This window comes from Danio rerio, chromosome 9 (genome assembly GCF_049306965.1).
Source record: "Danio rerio strain Tuebingen ecotype United States chromosome 9, GRCz12tu, whole genome shotgun sequence".
Taxonomy (NCBI): domain Eukaryota; kingdom Metazoa; phylum Chordata; class Actinopteri; order Cypriniformes; family Danionidae; genus Danio; species Danio rerio.
Window position 1 is genome coordinate 57,168,938 of NC_133184.1, and position 17,748 is coordinate 57,186,685.

Genomic DNA, 17,748 nt, shown 5'->3' on the forward strand with positions numbered 1-17,748 from the left:
ACATTTCTGAATATGCAAATTACTCCCATGTTTAGGGAATATTTAATGATTGAGGCCCTGTGTGTTTTACATTGCTTACGTAATTGTAGTATATAGGCAGAGATTATGCAAATTATGAATGGCTAAAATAAATAACATGCACATCAATACTTATTCCTCCAACTGTATATCATTAGAAGAGCTGAACACGTCAGCATTTTTCTCAGAAAACATATTTCTGAAGGTGCTGTTCACTTGAAATCTTCACTGGTTGGTAACAAACAAATAAATCCACATATGCAAAGAAAACAATCTAAACAAATTAGAAGGGAAGTTATGCATAATACAATGTAATGACGCAGTATTGAACACATATAGGGAGGCAGTGAAAGCCCAGACAGCAGCTGAAATCTCTCAGTGGTTCTTCAGCAAGCCTCTGCCCTTCCTCAGTGTAAATGAATATCAGCTGCTTCAGTCCAACATCCACATTAGCAGGAGGATGAAGATCAAACCATTTCAGCAAGACAATGATCCAAAACACAGCCAACGAGACTCTTGGATTCTTTCAGAGAAAGAAAATCAAGCTGTAGAATGGCCCAGCCAATCACCTGACCCCAATCCAATAGAGAATGCAGACTAGAGACCCACAGAAGCATCAAGATTTTGACACTCTGTTGAAGTCTGAGAAACTCACACTTGAGCAATGCATGAGGCTTCATTCTCCATATGAGAGGCAATAAATGGAGTAAATAGAGTAAGCGCATCTATCTTTCAGGACTACAGGGTGAACATTTTCCTCCGGCAGAAGTGGAACGACCCTCGACTGGCCTACAGCGAGTATCCGGACTCGTCTCTGGATCTGGACCCGTCCATGCTGGACTCCATCTGGAAGCCTGACCTGTTCTTCGCCAACGAGAAAGGAGCAAATTTTCACGACGTTACGACAGACAACAAACTCCTGAGGATCTTCAAGGACGGAACCGTTCTGTACAGCATCAGGTATGACCGTTTGTTCATGAAGGATCTTGCGCTGGGTTTACATTAAACACATTGAGAATGCCTGCCCTGCTTCACTAGCTCTCCATTACTCAGGGGATGTTTTGCAAAAAAGGCACAGCTAAAGTAGTTCCGGCAGGTTTGAGTGCATTACAGCTTCATATCACTCCGCTGAATGATTAGAGCTATTTCACAGCTACAACAGTCAGAAATCACATCAGAACACAACAGAAGGAGGAGGAGGAGATGTGGAGGACACTAGTGATGCACACAGGAGACGCTTGAGGAGGACACACACCTGACTAATACACTCTCGGATACAACATCTCAACAGTGGTGTACAAGCACAGTAGTGCACTTCAGGCTGCTGAATTATTAGAAAATAATGTGTAACACCTTAAATGTGCATCATTTACTAATAATTCAACAGCCCAGATCAAAATAAACCAAATAACATCACAGAATTAAACAAATCCGTTAATCATACAGATATCAGAGCTGTTTTATGCTTCCAGTTTTGGTTTTAATCCAATATAAAGGCATTGCACATGAATCCAGGTATTTCTCTGGTGGATTTGGTCACGCTGTTAGACATCAAGGCTTTGTAATGAATTTTCAGAGATATGCCAGCAGCAAAAGCAGATGAAAACGAGTGCAGTCGTTATCAATTAAAGCTGAATTCAGCGTCTCCATTCCCTGAAGCTGAAGACAGGATCAGATAAACCTGATGAAATCTCCGTCTGCTCGTTTAGGATGATCTGAGGATTGAAGAGAAGCTCAGCATTGACTTTAAAGCGTGTTATAGAGTAAAACACTAAATGTGGAGTCCTCTCTGACTGACATTATTAAACAGCCAGAACAATGCAGGAGTCTGAGATCAAACCAGTGTTAACTGACACATTAAAATGATTACAAATCAGAAACAAATGATGAGAAACTACAACCCCAAATCAGAAAGGGTTAGGACTAGTCGGCATCACTCTCCCGCACATTTTGCAGAGCACTGAAACTATAGGTTTATCTGAACTTGCACACCACTGCATTAGTCTTTCCTCGCTCATCAACTACTTCATCTGCATTACTACTCGTGGACGCTTGTTCATTCACAACTGTATTGATGGCTCTCATTTTGTAGCTAAAACTTTCTGCGACAGAGCGAACTGCTGAGTGCTGACAGCAGCGTGTCTGTGACATACGTCATCGCACAAGCGACATCACGCTCTTTCTGACGACTGAGCACTGAGTGTCATTCAGTGACAAATGATACAATGTATAAGATCTTATATATAAATATTAGTGCTGTCAATCGATTAAAAAAAATTTACTAATTAATCGCACCTTTTTTAAAAAAAATAATCGTGATTAATCGCGATTAATCGCATTTAAAATCCTGAAACTTGTAATTTTGCCTATTTAAATGTAAAATTAATGTAAACGCAAGAAAAAATATTAAAATTCAAAATATAATTGTTTAATAGAATTTTTAGTTTAACTTGTAACAGATTTCTTCATGTAAACAACATACCCACAATAAACCATCAAGATCCTGGCCTGACAGCCATATTTATTACTGAAATTAAAACACAGGCATATTAATGACGTTTAAATTTTAAAACAATCAATACCAATAAAGAAAACATTGATTTCCATGTTGGATTCTAAGTGGACTGCAAAAAAATGCCAAAATACAGGAATTGCAGATATGGAAAATGAAAAACTATAATAATAAACTATAGAATACAAACTGTTGCACTCATTGTAAAGTTTTATTGCTGTGAGTTGAGAACATTAATTTTAGAGTAGAAACAATTTTGCTCAGTCCTCCTTTACATTCATCCAGTTGCTAAGACTAGGAGTATCCCGCAAGTGCACAGAGACTCCCAAATGCCCGCAAATGAATGATAATTTCTTGCAAACCGGTCGTTAAATACATTGCACACCCCTCTGCCCCCTACTCAGATACGTCGCTCACTTCACCCCTGACACCCCTCAACGGGCCTGACACAGACACACACACAACGCGCTGCAGACGTTTTGGCCCCAACGGCCTTCCATACTGGAGCGACTCCCCTCAGATTCAACACGCATGATCACGTTCATCAAATTTGCTAAGCGTCCTAAACTAAGCTATGGCGCTCCTCCGAGCTCTTTAACCTGACGCTGCAACGTGCACTCGTCTCACCGAACGTCTCACTGACGTCTTAAAAAATATTTTTTTTTGCTATTAAATCCATGCGATTTAAGACGCAGACGTGACGTTGACGTGACGTTGACGTCACGTAGACGTCACGTAAATCACGTGTGGCAGTGAAGTGTCAAGCCAGACGTTACGCGTGATTCACGTGTAGCAGTGAAGTTATTTATTTATTTTTTTGCTAACACGTATCATAACACGCTGCTCACACGGCTCAGTGCAGTGTGTGAGGCAGTGCACAATTTTCTTGCCCTTCATACATTCCTCTCAATGGACGTGACATCAACGTCTTACTTGTTACATGACGTCTACGTCTACCTTTTTTTTTAATATATATATTTTTCAGCAGTTTTTAGTGCGTCTGTCTGCTTTTTGCCGGCTAACTTATACAATATACAATAATTATGTGCAAATTAAATATAAATATGTTAATATATAATGATATTTGTTTTCAAGATAGCATTAAAACGTATAAAAAATGTATAACAAAAATAACAAATGTCTCCGGAGGTAAAGTTTAGGTTGTTTATTAATATATTCATGTCGTTAAGTTTTGTAAAATCCTTTTTTAATTTGTTTTACATTTGAGACTTATTGTGTTTAAATTTTTTACATGTTCAATGTAGCCTACCGCATATCAGTGATGACCAACTCATCGATCACTATCGCCTGTTAGATCTGATACTTTTGCTGTAAAATATTAGAAAAATAGAAAATTACATTAACCATTATTGTGTTGTTTTTAAAGCACCTTTCTTTTTTATTTTACGTTTAAAACATATTATTGGGATTCTTTGACAAATAAAAAAAACATAACCTACTTTATTTTTCATTTGTTTCCTTTCTTTTTTGAAAGAAAATGTATATTTTTATTCAGCAATAATGTTACATTGTATTTATATTTTGAATAATAATTTGCCAGGATTCAATCAATCAATCCTGTAAAAATATCATAGAAAAACATTTAACAGCACAACTTTGACAATACACTGAAGGATCATGCGACATAATAGTGTCAAAAAATTTAACTTTGCATCACATAAATAAATAAGTATATTAAAATAGAAAAGCATTATTTTAAATTGTAATATTATTTCCTAATATTACCCAAACCCCGAACCATTCATAATAATAACCAAAACAGTGATGTTTAATCCTAAAACGTTGAATAGCCTAATGTTATTTGAAATAATTAAAAATAATAAAAATTTGCTTTAAATGTTACATCTAAACTAAAAACTAAAATCGCCAGTAGGTGGCAGAATGTCACTATTACAGTTTTTCCCAATTGTTTACACACAATTACTTGTACTTCAGACACAATGACTACAACATGTAACTGATGCACCAACCCCCTGAACCAATGCAGCTTAACTACAAGCACAATTCCTGCTTTACACTCAAATTGCGCGTTTAAAACACTTTTTTCAAAACACTACACACAATTCTCTGCATTTTGCATGCAGAAAATCTCTTGTTTTAACAAGGAACACACTGTCATTCACAATTGTAAAGTCAGTTGTCCTACTTTGCATACTAACTCATCACATGAGTAAACACCTGTCACACAGAATTGCAATTTAGGAATCAGAGCTCATCTGGTTTATAACTGGTACACTGTCCACCCATGTTTTTTAGTTGTTTATCTCCTTCCATATTCTCCATTCCTTAATCATATTAAAGATTTTTTTCCTGCTTGGGGATGGAAAGTGTATGCCGAAATCCACACTTTATTTTTCGTTTTTTACTAACAGTATTCTGTAAATCCTTCTGTTAATGGCAAATGAAGACCACATTATGTGCACCTTTGTGTTGGTTGGGATGAACACTCTGTAAACTGAAAATACAGTAAAATATATTTGGTATTTGTGTGTTTTGTATAAAAACAATATTCTGAAGTATTTTACAATGCATTTCTGTAGGCCTATGTACTGTCTGTAGTAACTGTAACACTAAACGAAAAAGGCTGACAGTAAGTCATTATGATGAATGGAGAAGAATTGGTCAGAGTGTTTTACATTCAGCACATCAGTGTTCAACTGCTTCTTATAAATGTCTATTGATGTGATGGTTTGTGTGCGTCATTTGAAAACAAAATACCATGTTGAGAAGAAATCACATTGTGTTAATTGTGTTTCATTTTGCAGGAGAATTAAAGGGTTTCACCCTAGAGTTCTGACAATATGAGGCATGCTTTCAGAAAATGTGTGTAAACAATTGGGAAAACTGTAAATTGTGTGGATTTCAGTCATACACACTTTCTATCCCCAAGCAGAAAAAAAATCCTCAATATAATTAAGGAATGGAGAATATGGAAGGAGATAAACAACTAAAAAACATGTGTGGGCAGTGAACCAGTTATAAACCAGATGAGCTCTGATTCCTAAATTGCAATTCTGTGTGACAGGTGTTTACTCATGTGATGAGTTAGTATGCAAAGTAGGAAAACTGACTTTACAATTGTGAATGACAGTGTGCTCCTTGTAAAAACAAGAGCTTTTCGGCATGAAAATTGAGCAAAATGCAGAGAATTGTGTGTTGTGTTTTGAAAAAAGTGTGTTTTTAACCTGCAATTTGAGAGTAAAGCAGGAATTGTGCTTGTAGTTTAGCAGAATTGGTTCAGGGGGTTGGTACATCAGTCACATCACATGTTGTAGTCATTGTGTCTGAAGTACAAGTAATTGTGTGTAAAAAAAACTGTAAGTGAGTCAATGTTCATTTACAGTTTTTTTTTTTTTGATTGCTCAAGCACAATTTTGAAATGAAGGCTCATTTTGTCAAAACACTACACACAATTTCCACATCCACACACACAAACAGCAGAACACATCAGAACTTTTGCAAAATGAAACACTTTATCCAAAACTTTACAACACTATAACAAAACACAATTTTAACACCGTACAGAACACACACGCCTCATTCAAGATAAATCTATTTGCTTCATTTACACACTGCGGTAATCAATCTTAAACACTCGTATAATTTCTAACTGATTAATACTGATATAATCTGGGTTTGATTTGTTTCAGAGGTATTGCTACAAAGTACATGAACATACTGTATTCACCAAACAGTGATAGACTGAAAGCTAAATATTGCCCTATCCTAATAAAAACCATACAACAAATGTAAAGTGTTTTATTCAGCTTTCTGGTGATGTGTACATTTCAATATATAAAAAAAAATCCCATCCCCTGTCTCCTGTTTACCAATCTTCCTCCCCTCCATGCTTCCTCTTCCATACTGCAACATTGCCTTCCATATTTATTGAAGATTATTTATTTATAGCTCCTGTTTAACATATTTATTGAAGACTTATATTTAACATATGTATTGTAGATAAATATAATAGTTTATACCTAATACCCAGTTACAGTTTTTTATTATTGCTAACACACTAAAATTAAACTTTTCCTACAATTAGCAAAACCGTACACTAATAGAGTAAAACACAAGGCTAGATCTGCACAACTGTAAGCACATTGTCAGCTTCACACTTTTGGCAAAACATTACACACAGTCATTTGCAAATCACTAAACACACTTGGATGCTTTTGACAAAGAAATTTTGTGCTGTAACCACAATAAAAGAAGCAATATAGGAATAACCATATATGGCATACCAAAATGTTTATCATTTGTATAAATATTACCGTTTGGAATAAATAGCTATAAATAAGAAAGTTAAAAAGCACTTAATTGCAAATGAAACATAACTGTGGATAAGTGAAAACACTGATAGAGAATGAATAGGTATAATAAAGCAGAAATAAGAGCAATGTGCTGCAAACCCTTGAAGCAGACGCAGACGTGACGCAGACGTCACGTTAAAGCAGCGGAACAGTAATGTGGCAGACGCAGACGACACGTTCGGCAGACGCAGACGTCACGTTCGGCTGACGCAGACGTCACGTTCGGCAGACGCAGACGTCACGTTCAGTGAGACGAGTGCACGTTGCAGCGTCAAGTTATTGACCCATTCCGCACGCCATACTAAGCGTCCTAAAGTATTACTGTATTTCACAAGGATTCTGACACAACAACGCGAAGCATACACTTTCATTGCGTTTAATGAGGAAACACGCTAAACATGGAGGGCTCATGCTGAAAGGTAGAGTAATGCCCTGTCTTTGACAGCTTGCGACTTCACCAGACGTTCTGAGTACATTCACATAAGACACCAATACTCCGATTTTAATATGATTAAGATTATACTCTTATTAAAATTCTACCGTGTAGCCTTAAAAGGAACCTTAACTTAAAGAAACACGAGTCACGAAATGAGGAGGATTTTCTTTCTGTTCGCCATGCGGTATCAACTTACAACAGAAGTCGAAAGTTAAAAATGAAACACCCGAAATTGCATGAAACTCTGGAGAGCCTGGTGATGCGACTAATTGTTTTATACTGGAACTTGCCTTCAAAAAGTGCTTCTTTGGTGTTATCCACATTTATTGCATGTTGAACACACGTCCACCACAACAGGAAGTAAAAAAAACCTGAACTGCGTTAATTGCGTTAATTTTTTTTAACGCGTTAATTATTTAAAATTAATCGCATGTGTTAACGCGTTAATTTTGACAGCGCTAATATATATATATATATATATATATATATATATATATATATATATATATATGCAAATTTATATCGAAATTCCAGAAATTAGTTTAAAAATCAAATCATCGTTATTAAAAAAAAACTATCATGACATATATTTGTAACCCCGCTGGTCCTAGTTTCTGTCACTAGAGCACCTTTAGAGGTCAGAGAAATGAGGTTTACCTGCACAGCACACACTAGCTGGCCTCTGTTACACGTCCCCCTAAACCTCACTCCCATCCGGGTCACGGCACCAATGTAACCCCGCCGGTCCGACACCACCCAACCCGCTCTGAGCTGGTATCGAATCGGTGACCATCCGCATGGGAGTCGGTTGCTCTACCAAGGAGGCTAAAGACCATTGCCTCTAGCATCGGTCACTAGAGCACCTTTAGAGGTCAGAGGAGTGAGGTTTACCTGCACAGCACTTACTAGCTGGCCTCTGTTACATATTGATATATCGAATTATTGTCCAGCCCCAAGTAATACATGCAAATAACAAATTTAAAATGAAAAATGCATATATAAATAGAAAGAAAATTGCACATAAATAATATAATTAATATTACAATTATTTTGTTTAGGCAACTAACTGAAATTAATTTGGTTTAAGCAGAAGCACTAAAATGAAAGATTATATTAATAATAAATATGAAAAAGCACATGATAAATTTACTAAAATAGTAATATAAATATTTATAAATATGTTCATAAGTAAAATATATATATATATATAAATAGAAAATTCTCTAATAATATGGCCAATTTAGTTGATCAATTCCCCTATAGTGCATGTGTTTGGACTGTGGGGAAAACCCGAGCACCTGGAGGAAACCCACGCCAATACGGGGAGAACATGCAAACTCCACACAAAAACGCTAACTGTCCCAGCCGGGACTCAAACTAGTGACATTCTTGCTGTGAGGCGACAGCGCTAACCACTGAGCCACCGCGCCACCCAAAAGTAAACATTAACTCAACTAAACTTCTTGAACATGAGCTGACGGCAGATATTTGCAGCTCTTATTGAAAATCCACATACGCTTCGAGAAACAAAGAATCCCCGGTGCGATCTGTCTGTAAAATAAGCTGATGTGACGCTGTCCTAGTTTTCATAAATGATGCTCTATTTATATAAATCACAGCACTTGAGTCTGTCATACGCTGGAGACTCATGCATAAGTCATCATCAAGTCCACATCCGCTTCAAGCTGCTGAGAAATCACTTTAGAGGTGTTTCCATTACATAAAGCCATCTGCACTCAATTGTAACGCTTAAAGTGCACCTATTATGCAGAACTCACTTTTCTAAGGGGTGTAAACCAAGTTGTGTGTCAGCAGTGTGTGAATATCTCCAGCCTCTAATGGTCAACATGAATTAATTGTATCTGGTGTAACAGTCTGCAGAAACACTTTGATTGACATTCTCCCTTTGTACGTGTCATCAGAGTGGGAAAGCCCCGCCCACTAGTGGCCATCTCTCCCTTATTAGCCTAAACAGCAGCCCTGAGTGAGAAGCAGCCGTTTGTCCATTAGCCATTAGAGTGTTTGAGGTTTTATTTAGGTTATGTTCCGTTCAGGTTCTGTTTAGGTTATGTTCAGGTTATGTTCTGGTTATGTTCTAGTTGTGTTGAGGTTATGTGCAGTATATGTTCTACTTGTGTTCAGGTTATGTTCTGGGTATGTCCATGTCATGTTCAGGCTATCTGCTAATTCTGTTCAGGTTATGTTCAGATTTTGTGCTGCTTATGTACAGGTTATATGCTGGTTCTGTTCTAATTACATTGAGGTTATGTTCTTTTCAGGTTCTGTTTGTTTAGTTAAGGTTGTTTAGGTTATATTCAGTGACTGTGCTGCTTATGTATAGGTTATGTGCTGGTTCTGTTCTGGTTAGGTTCAGATTATTTTCAGGCTATGTTCTGGTTTAGTTCAGGTTCTGAACTAGTTATATTTAGGTTATGTTCTGTTCTAGTTGTGTTCAGGTTATGTTCTAGTTGTGTTTAGGTTCTGTTCTAGTTGTGTTTAGGTTATGTTCTAGTTGCGTTCAGGTTTTGTTCTAGTTATGTTCCAGCTGTGTTCAGGTTATGTTCTAGTTGTGTTCATGTTATGTTCTAGTTGTGTTCAAGTTATGTTTTAGTTGTGTTCAGGTTATGTTCTAGTTGTGTTCAAGTTATGTTCCAGTTGTGTTCAGGTTATGTTCTAGTTGCGTTCAGGTTTTGTTCTAGTTATGTTCTAGCTGTGTTCAGGTTATGTTCTAGTTATGTTCAGGTTATGTTCTAGCTGTGTTCAGGTTATGTTCTAGTTATGTTCAGGTTATGTTCTAGCTGTGTTCAGGTTATGTTCTAGTTGTGTTCAAGTTATGTTCTAGTTATGTTCAGGTTATGTTCTAGCTGTGTTCAGGTTATGTTCTAGTTATGTTCAGGTTATGTTCTAGCTGTGTTCAGGTTATGTTCTAGTTATGTTCAGGTTATGTTCTAGCTGTGTTCAGGTTATGTTCTAGTTGTGTTCAAGTTATGTTCTAGTTATGTTCAGGTTATGTTCTAGCTGTGTTCAGGTTATGTTCTAGTTATGTTCAGGTTATGTTCTAGCTGTGTTCAGGTTATGTTCTAGTTATGTTCAGGTTATGTTCTAGCTGTGTTCAGGTTATGTTCTAGCTGTGTTCAGGTTATGTTCTAGTTGTGTTCAAGTTATGTTCCAGTTGTGTTCTAGCTGTGTTCAGGTTATGTTCTAGTTATGTTCAAATTATGTTCTAGCTGTGTTCAGGTTATGTTCTAGTTGTGTTCAAGTTATGTTCCAGTTGTGTTCAGGTTATGTTCTAGTTATGTTCAGGTTATGTTCTAGCTGTGTTCAGGTTATGTTCTAGTTGTGTTCAAGTTATGTTCCAGTTGTGTTCAGGTTATGTTCTAGTTATGTTCTAGCTGTGTTCAGGTTATGTTCTAGTTATGTTCAAATTATGTTCTAGCTGTGTTCAGGTTGTGTTCTAGTTTTGTTCATGTTATGTTCTAGCTGTGTTCAGGTTATGTTCATGTAATGTTCTAGCTGTGTTCAGGTTATGTTCTGGTTATGTTCATGTTATGTTCTAGCTGTGTTCAGGTTATGTTCATGTTATGTTCTAGTTGTGTTCATGTTATGTTCTAGTTGTGTTCAGGTTATGTTCTAGTTGTGTTCAGGTTATGTTCTAGTTATGTTCAGGTTATGTTCTAGTTATGTTCAGGTTATGTTCTAGTTGTGTACAGGTTATGTTCTAGTTATGTTCAGGATATAATAATTGTAATCGTTCAGCGGAGTGATATGGAGCTGTAATGCGCTCAAACCTGCCGGAACTACTTTAGCTGTGCCTTTATCTGACAATAACCAAACACCTTGGACAGAATCAAGCATTCAACAGCACTGCAGAATAAATTATAATACCATTTCTTGATTTATACTGTATATTTTACCTGATAAATGCAGCCCTGTAGAGCAGATTAGACTTCTTTTAAAATCACTAAAGCACTGCTGGAATATCTATAATGTTGTGTTTTTCCTCACTGTTTGTAGGCTGACGTTAATACTGTCCTGTCCGATGGATCTGAAGAATTTCCCTATGGATGTTCAGACGTGTACCATGCAGCTGGAGAGCTGTGAGTCTGAGTCTGTGTTTATTGAACAGGTTACTTTTAAAATGTATTTTACATCAGTTCATAAGCTAAACTGTCGCGACTGGCTTGCTTGGTTTGGGACTTGTGGAGCTGCGCATGGATGGATTTGCTCTTCAGTGTTTGGACTCTCAGCAGTGATTATTAAACCACACTGAACTGAACTAACTGGACTGGCAGAGTTTCAGTTCACTAGAACATCAGTGTTCAGCTGCTTTGACACAATCTACATTGTAAAAGTGCTACTGAAATATGATTAATCCAATTGTATTAAATAATATACATTCTTTAAATAGTAACTTGTAATGTATTTTGTCAGATTACTCAAGTCTAAAACGAATTATTTCACCCAAAACTGAAAGTTCCATCATCATTTACTCTCTCTTCACTTGTTCTAAACCCGTTTGACTCCATTTTGAAGCTGGAAACCAGTGACCTGTTTTAATTTTGGGGTGAATCATTAATTTAAATAATGACTGTGTTTCTGCTTGTCTTTCAGTCGGATACACCATGAATGACCTGATTTTTGAGTGGCTGGATAAAGGGCCCGTTCAGGTGGCTGATGGTCTGACTTTACCTCAGTTCCTCATCCGGGACGAGAAAGACCTCGGATACTGTACAAAACACTATAACACAGGTCAGAAGATCATAATCAGACAGAACTGATCTTACAATCCCAGTGAATATGAAAGACGCAGAGCCCGACATATGAAATCATAGACTAAAACATCTCAGTTTTGCAAAGAGTAACATTAAACTTTTAGACATCATGTTTTAAAGAAAATGTCTGCATATTTGTTTGTTGTTGAGTGTAATATATTAGGTGCATCATGGGTATTATGATATTACTATGATGTTGTTAGAATAAGGGGAAAATACAGTTTGGTGCAAATGCTGAGGTTTATATGCTCAGAATTAAAAGGCTCATCATGATGTAAATCAACTTTATCCATATAACAAATTATATTAACATCGGGTGTCACTCTATGGGCTCTACTTTACTGATCTAAGCACATAGTCTAAAGCTCATTGTGCAAAAGCATTAAGAGCGTGTCTGAGTCGTCTTTTTCCATTTTAAGGATGGATAAATGTGCTCTGCGCCCGGCGCATGGTCTAACAGGGTTGTGCTTATTCTCTTAAAGAGTTCTGGATGTGTTTTAAACATAACGTGCATTAAACCAATCAGAGTCTCATCTCACATTCCCTTTAAGAGGCAGTTGCGTCGCTCAATTACGAATTCGCTATTTACATGGCGGAGCTTTGTGTAAAAACTGAAACTAGCAAGATAACAGTTAAACAGCGCATCTGCAGCGCACGGATAAATAACGAGCCTCCTCCATTCAGCCTCTTTACTTTGTCTTTCATGCCTGTCAACATTGGGATGTGGAAATAAGGGATATGCCCACCATAATAAGAGATATCTTTTATATATACCCCCCCCCCCCCCCCCCTCCACCAATATAAATTCCCATATTACTAAAGTTATTCTGGAGCTGTTAAGTTGTAAATAAAAGGCTAAAAGGTCATTAATATGACTTATTATTATCATTTATAAAAGGAAAAAAAATAGTATACATTAAAATTAATAGCTATTATAATAATATAGAATCAAGTTATCAAATCTCATTAATCTTCACTGAATAACTTACACATTCTGATTACAGAGCAACGAGTCAATCTCATTTATTTGGATTTTTTGTTTGTTTACATTAAATAAAAGAAAGTGTCACTTAAAAAATGCACACATCTAACGCTATAATAAAAGCATTTAATATGCTATGACAAAATTACTTGTGAAAAAATTGTGTGTACAGAATCCATTTGGGAAACTCACTATGGGGCGCGTCAGCTGACAGTCACGCACCGCTATATGACTGTTTTGAGGATTGCATAGGAGGGGCGACCTGTAATGAAAAGGAAAGGGTTTCCCTCCATTTTAATATTTATTGTTTTCATGCCTAAAAAAAGCACAGAACAGACTCACATTTAAGAGTAAGGGGCGACCCCTGGTTGTTCGGTGGAATGAGTTGCGTATAGGGAGGATCGGCCATTCAATGTTTATTTGCCACCCTTCATAGAAAAATTTAAAATATGGGAGAAATACAGGAAAATACCTTTATGGGAAGATAATGGGATAGAACTGTAAAATACAGAAGAATCCCGGGAAAAACAGGAGGGTTGACAGGTGTGCTCTTTACTTTTACTCTTTACTTTACTCCTTTACTTTGGTGGAGTGAGGAAACGGTGGAAACTCACTCCACTAAACACATCCATCAGCCCACATATTTAATTTTTCTTTGTTTTGTGTCAAAACTATTTCTAAATTCAGTTCTAATCTCCAGCAAAGGAATAAATGAACAATAATAATGAAGTAAGCTCAGGAAACTGAGTTATATCCAAACACACGTCCTGCTCTTATATCCCATATGCTGATGCAGACGTCTCCAAAACCCCACAGCTGGACAAATCTACACTTGTGTTTATTAAAGCAAATATAAATCAGCATATAATCATAATAATGCTAATAATAATCACATTATACAGATGCAGATCATCATGAATACACTGAAGAAGCCCCCTCGAGGTGAAGAAGGCATGGAGGCAGTGCTGTTTATATTGATGTAGAAAATAATCATGTTTGTAATATTTTAATTCTTTAATTGTTTTCATCTGTAAAGATATGTGTGTGTTGCTGTGTGTATTCAGCAGTGTGTAAGTGTTTGGATCTGCATAGGTGCATAACTAACGCGCTCTGCTGGACTTCAGAGCAGCTTTTAGTTGGTCAATGGTGCTGTTGGTCTATTTCAGTTCCTCAAAATAGCAGCGCTCCAACAATTTGCCTTAACACACCTCCTTTATAGACTAGCACACCCATGAGTCCACAAAGCAGACTCAAAGAGGTGTGAAAACACCCTGCTTAAACGGGGGGTTTCATGGCCCTTTAAACTGCACAACCCAAAAGAAACAATAATAATCAACAGGATAAGAGTCGGCTTACTATAGAACAAACATGACTGATTTTACTTTATTTAACATGTTTGCATTTATGAGGGAAAAGCTTCGTTACGGATGTGACTGATGTGAAATTGGCACTTGTGTGACTTTGGTAAATCAAATATAATAGTTTGAAAACACTGACAGAGACATTTCTGAAGATTTCTAAAGTACTGTAAAAAACTTTATAAGAATTGCTCATATATTTATTTTTTAATAATTTTTTTTTTTTTTATTGTCATGCAGGTAAGTTCACCTGTATCGAGGTGAAGTTCCACCTGGAGCGGCAGATGGGTTATTACCTGATCCAGATGTACATCCCGAGTCTGCTGATCGTCATCCTGTCCTGGGTTTCCTTCTGGATCAACATGGACGCGGCTCCGGCTCGAGTGGCTCTGGGCATCACTACTGTCCTCACCATGACAACCCAGAGCTCTGGGTCACGCGCATCACTGCCAAAGGTCAGAGGTCAACCATTACAAACAAAACAATAACAATACAATACAACTGTCAGGATTCTGCCACTCTGGTCTTGTTAATTGTTGGTTTTGTCCAGATACTAGTCCTGTCTTGTCCAGTTTCGTGCTCAGCTTGAGTTTTCTCTGACCGAGCACTCATTATCAGTCATTGTGTGTCTTCTGTATGAGCGACACTTGATTCAGGTGCGTGAGGTCTGGGCGTGCTTAAGAAGTGCGCTTTTGTCCCGGTGTTTATGTTTGTTCAGTCTGCAGCGTTGAGTTTTCTTCCCAGCGTCTCAGTCTAGTTGGTTTCGGTTGACACTGGGATAAAAAATGCGCATTGCATGTGTGAGTGCATGGTGACTATTTATTTATTGTGTACTTGTGTAACCCTGCCGGTCGTACACCACCCAACCCGTCTGGAGCTGGGATCGAACCGGCGACTTTCCGCAGGGGAGTCAGTTGCGCTAACAAGTAGGCTAAAGACCATGGCCTCTAGCGTCTGTCCCTAGAGCACCTTTAGAGGTCAGAGGAGTGAGGTTTGAAGCATTTTCAAAAAAGCACTTTAATCCAAAAAGACTGAACAAAAGTCCTTTTGTTCAATCTTTTTATATGTACAGTTGAAGTTTGAATTATTAGACTGCTTGTTCATTTCCCCAATTTCTTATTAACAGAGAGCAGATTTTCTTCAGCACATTTCTGATCATAATAGTTTAATAACTCATCTCTAAAAACTGATTTATTTTATCTTTGTCATGATGACAGTAAATAATATTAGACTAGATATTCTTCAAGACACTAGTGTTCAGCTTAAAGTGACATTTAAAGACTTCATAATCAGGTTAACTAGGCAGGTTAGGGTAATTAGGCAAGTTATTGTATGATGATGGTTTGTTCTGTAGATTATCGAAAACATATAGCTTAAAGGGGCTGATAATTTTGTCCCTAAAATGTTGTCTAGCCGAAATAAAACAAATAAGACTTTCTCCAGAAGAACAAATATTATTAGACATACTGTGAATATTTCCTGAATCTGTTCAACATCATTTGGGAAATATTTGAAAAAGAAGAAAAAAATTCGAAGGGGGCTGTCATGTCTGCTGTAGTGCCATCTTGTGGTTTTCTGGACACTAGTTATGTTTTGGTTTGTTCCTGCTTTGTAGTTCACGTAATCACTAATTGTTTCCAGCTGTCTGTCATTGTCTAATTATTGTTGTGTTTATAAGTCTTGTTATGTTGTGTTTAGTTTGCCTTTGGATTTTTGCTGTTTGCTCGTGCTCCCTGTTCACCCGATTCTGGTTTGTTTTGTCCGGCTCTTATCTGTACCTAGTCTGCTCACGGACTCATCGTTTTGGTTTGTTTGTTTGTTCACTTTGTTTTATGTTATGATCATATTTTTGAAATCCTGTTCTAACTTTGTTGATACACTTTGGTTTATTGGGTTGTACTTTTGTCTCTGTTCGATTTTGAACCTGGCCTGTCCCCTTATTTATTATTAAAACTTCTATCGCTGCACTTGGATATCTCTTTTATTTTGTAAGCCCATCGTGACATAGGCGAATAATTCAACTTCAACTATATATTTATATATTATAATCCTAAAAATCATTTTATAAATATTCAATAAAATAGTTCTTTAACTTTTTTTTTGTTAGCTTTAGGGTGGCAGGATTAATGATGATAATTATTTTATTAAAGGTCTGTAAATATTTAGGTTATTTACTATATATATATATATATATATATCACTAAATCTATCATGGAGCTGAATGCAATAAATAGTCTGTATAAAAAAGGTTGAAAATAAACCAGTGCAAACAATCTAGCCTTCATAACCAGATTATTAAACAAAACATGATACATAATACAAAAATGACTGGTCATATTTGAAATGAAAGTAGAAATCCAGTATCCCTGCTTCCTTTCATGGCCAAGATTATGGAGAAAGTAGTGTTCAATCAAGTCCTGGACTTTCTTACTCAAAACAATCTCATGGACAACAAGCAATCCGGCTTTAAGAAAGGCCACTCAACTGAGACTGCCCTGCTCTCGGTCGTGGAGGATCTCAGACTGGCTAAAGCAGACTCTAAATCATCAGTCCTCATTTTGCTGGACTTGTCAGCTGCTTTTGACACTGTCAACCACCAGATCCTGCTATCTACGCTCGAGTCACTGGGCGTTGCAGGCACTGTTATTCAGAGGTTCAGATCTTACCTCTCTAACAGGTCATTCAGGGTGTCTTGGAGGGGAAAGGTATCCAACCTACAGCATCTAAACACTGGGGTACCACAGGGCTCTGTTCTTGGGCCACTTCTCTTCTCCATTTACACAACATCTTTAGGATCAGTCATCCAAAAACATGGATTCTCCTACCACTGCTATGCTGATGATACCCAGCTATACCTCTCTTTTCATCCTGATGATCCCTCAGTTCCAGCTCGTATCTCAGCCTGCCTGTCAGACATTTCACACTGGATGAAAGATCATCATCTTCAGCTGAACCTCGCGAAAACAGAAATGCTTGAAGTTTCTGCCAACCCGACTCTACATCATAACTATTCAATTCAGATGGACGGGGCAACCATTACTGCTTCCAAAATGGTGAAAAGCCTTGGATTAACGATTGATGACCAACTAAACTTCTCTGACCACATTTCCAGAACTGCTCGATCTTGCAGATTCGCACTCTATAACATCAGAAAGATCCGACCCTTCCTATCTGAACATGTAGCTCAACTCCTTGTTCAAGCTCTTGTTCTCTCCAGACTGGACTATTGCAACTCTCTACTAGCCGGGCTTCCAGCTAACTCTATCAAACCTCTTCAGCTGCTTCAGAACGCAGCAGCACGAGTGGTCTTTAATGAACCTAAAAGAGCACATGTCA

General features: G+C 37.3%; 1 protein-coding gene across 2 annotated transcripts in view; it reads left to right on the plus strand.

Annotated features, from left to right (window-relative positions):
- Window positions 1-17,748, plus strand: part of glra2 (glycine receptor, alpha 2) — a 56,741-nt gene that overhangs the window by 28,732 nt on the left and 10,261 nt on the right. For both annotated transcript variants that reach the window (XM_021478777.3, NM_001167899.1), the window contains 4 exon segments: window positions 755-978; window positions 11,315-11,397; window positions 11,912-12,049; window positions 14,653-14,867. In XM_021478777.3, the coding sequence (XP_021334452.1) occupies window positions 755-978; window positions 11,315-11,397; window positions 11,912-12,049; window positions 14,653-14,867 (660 nt within the window).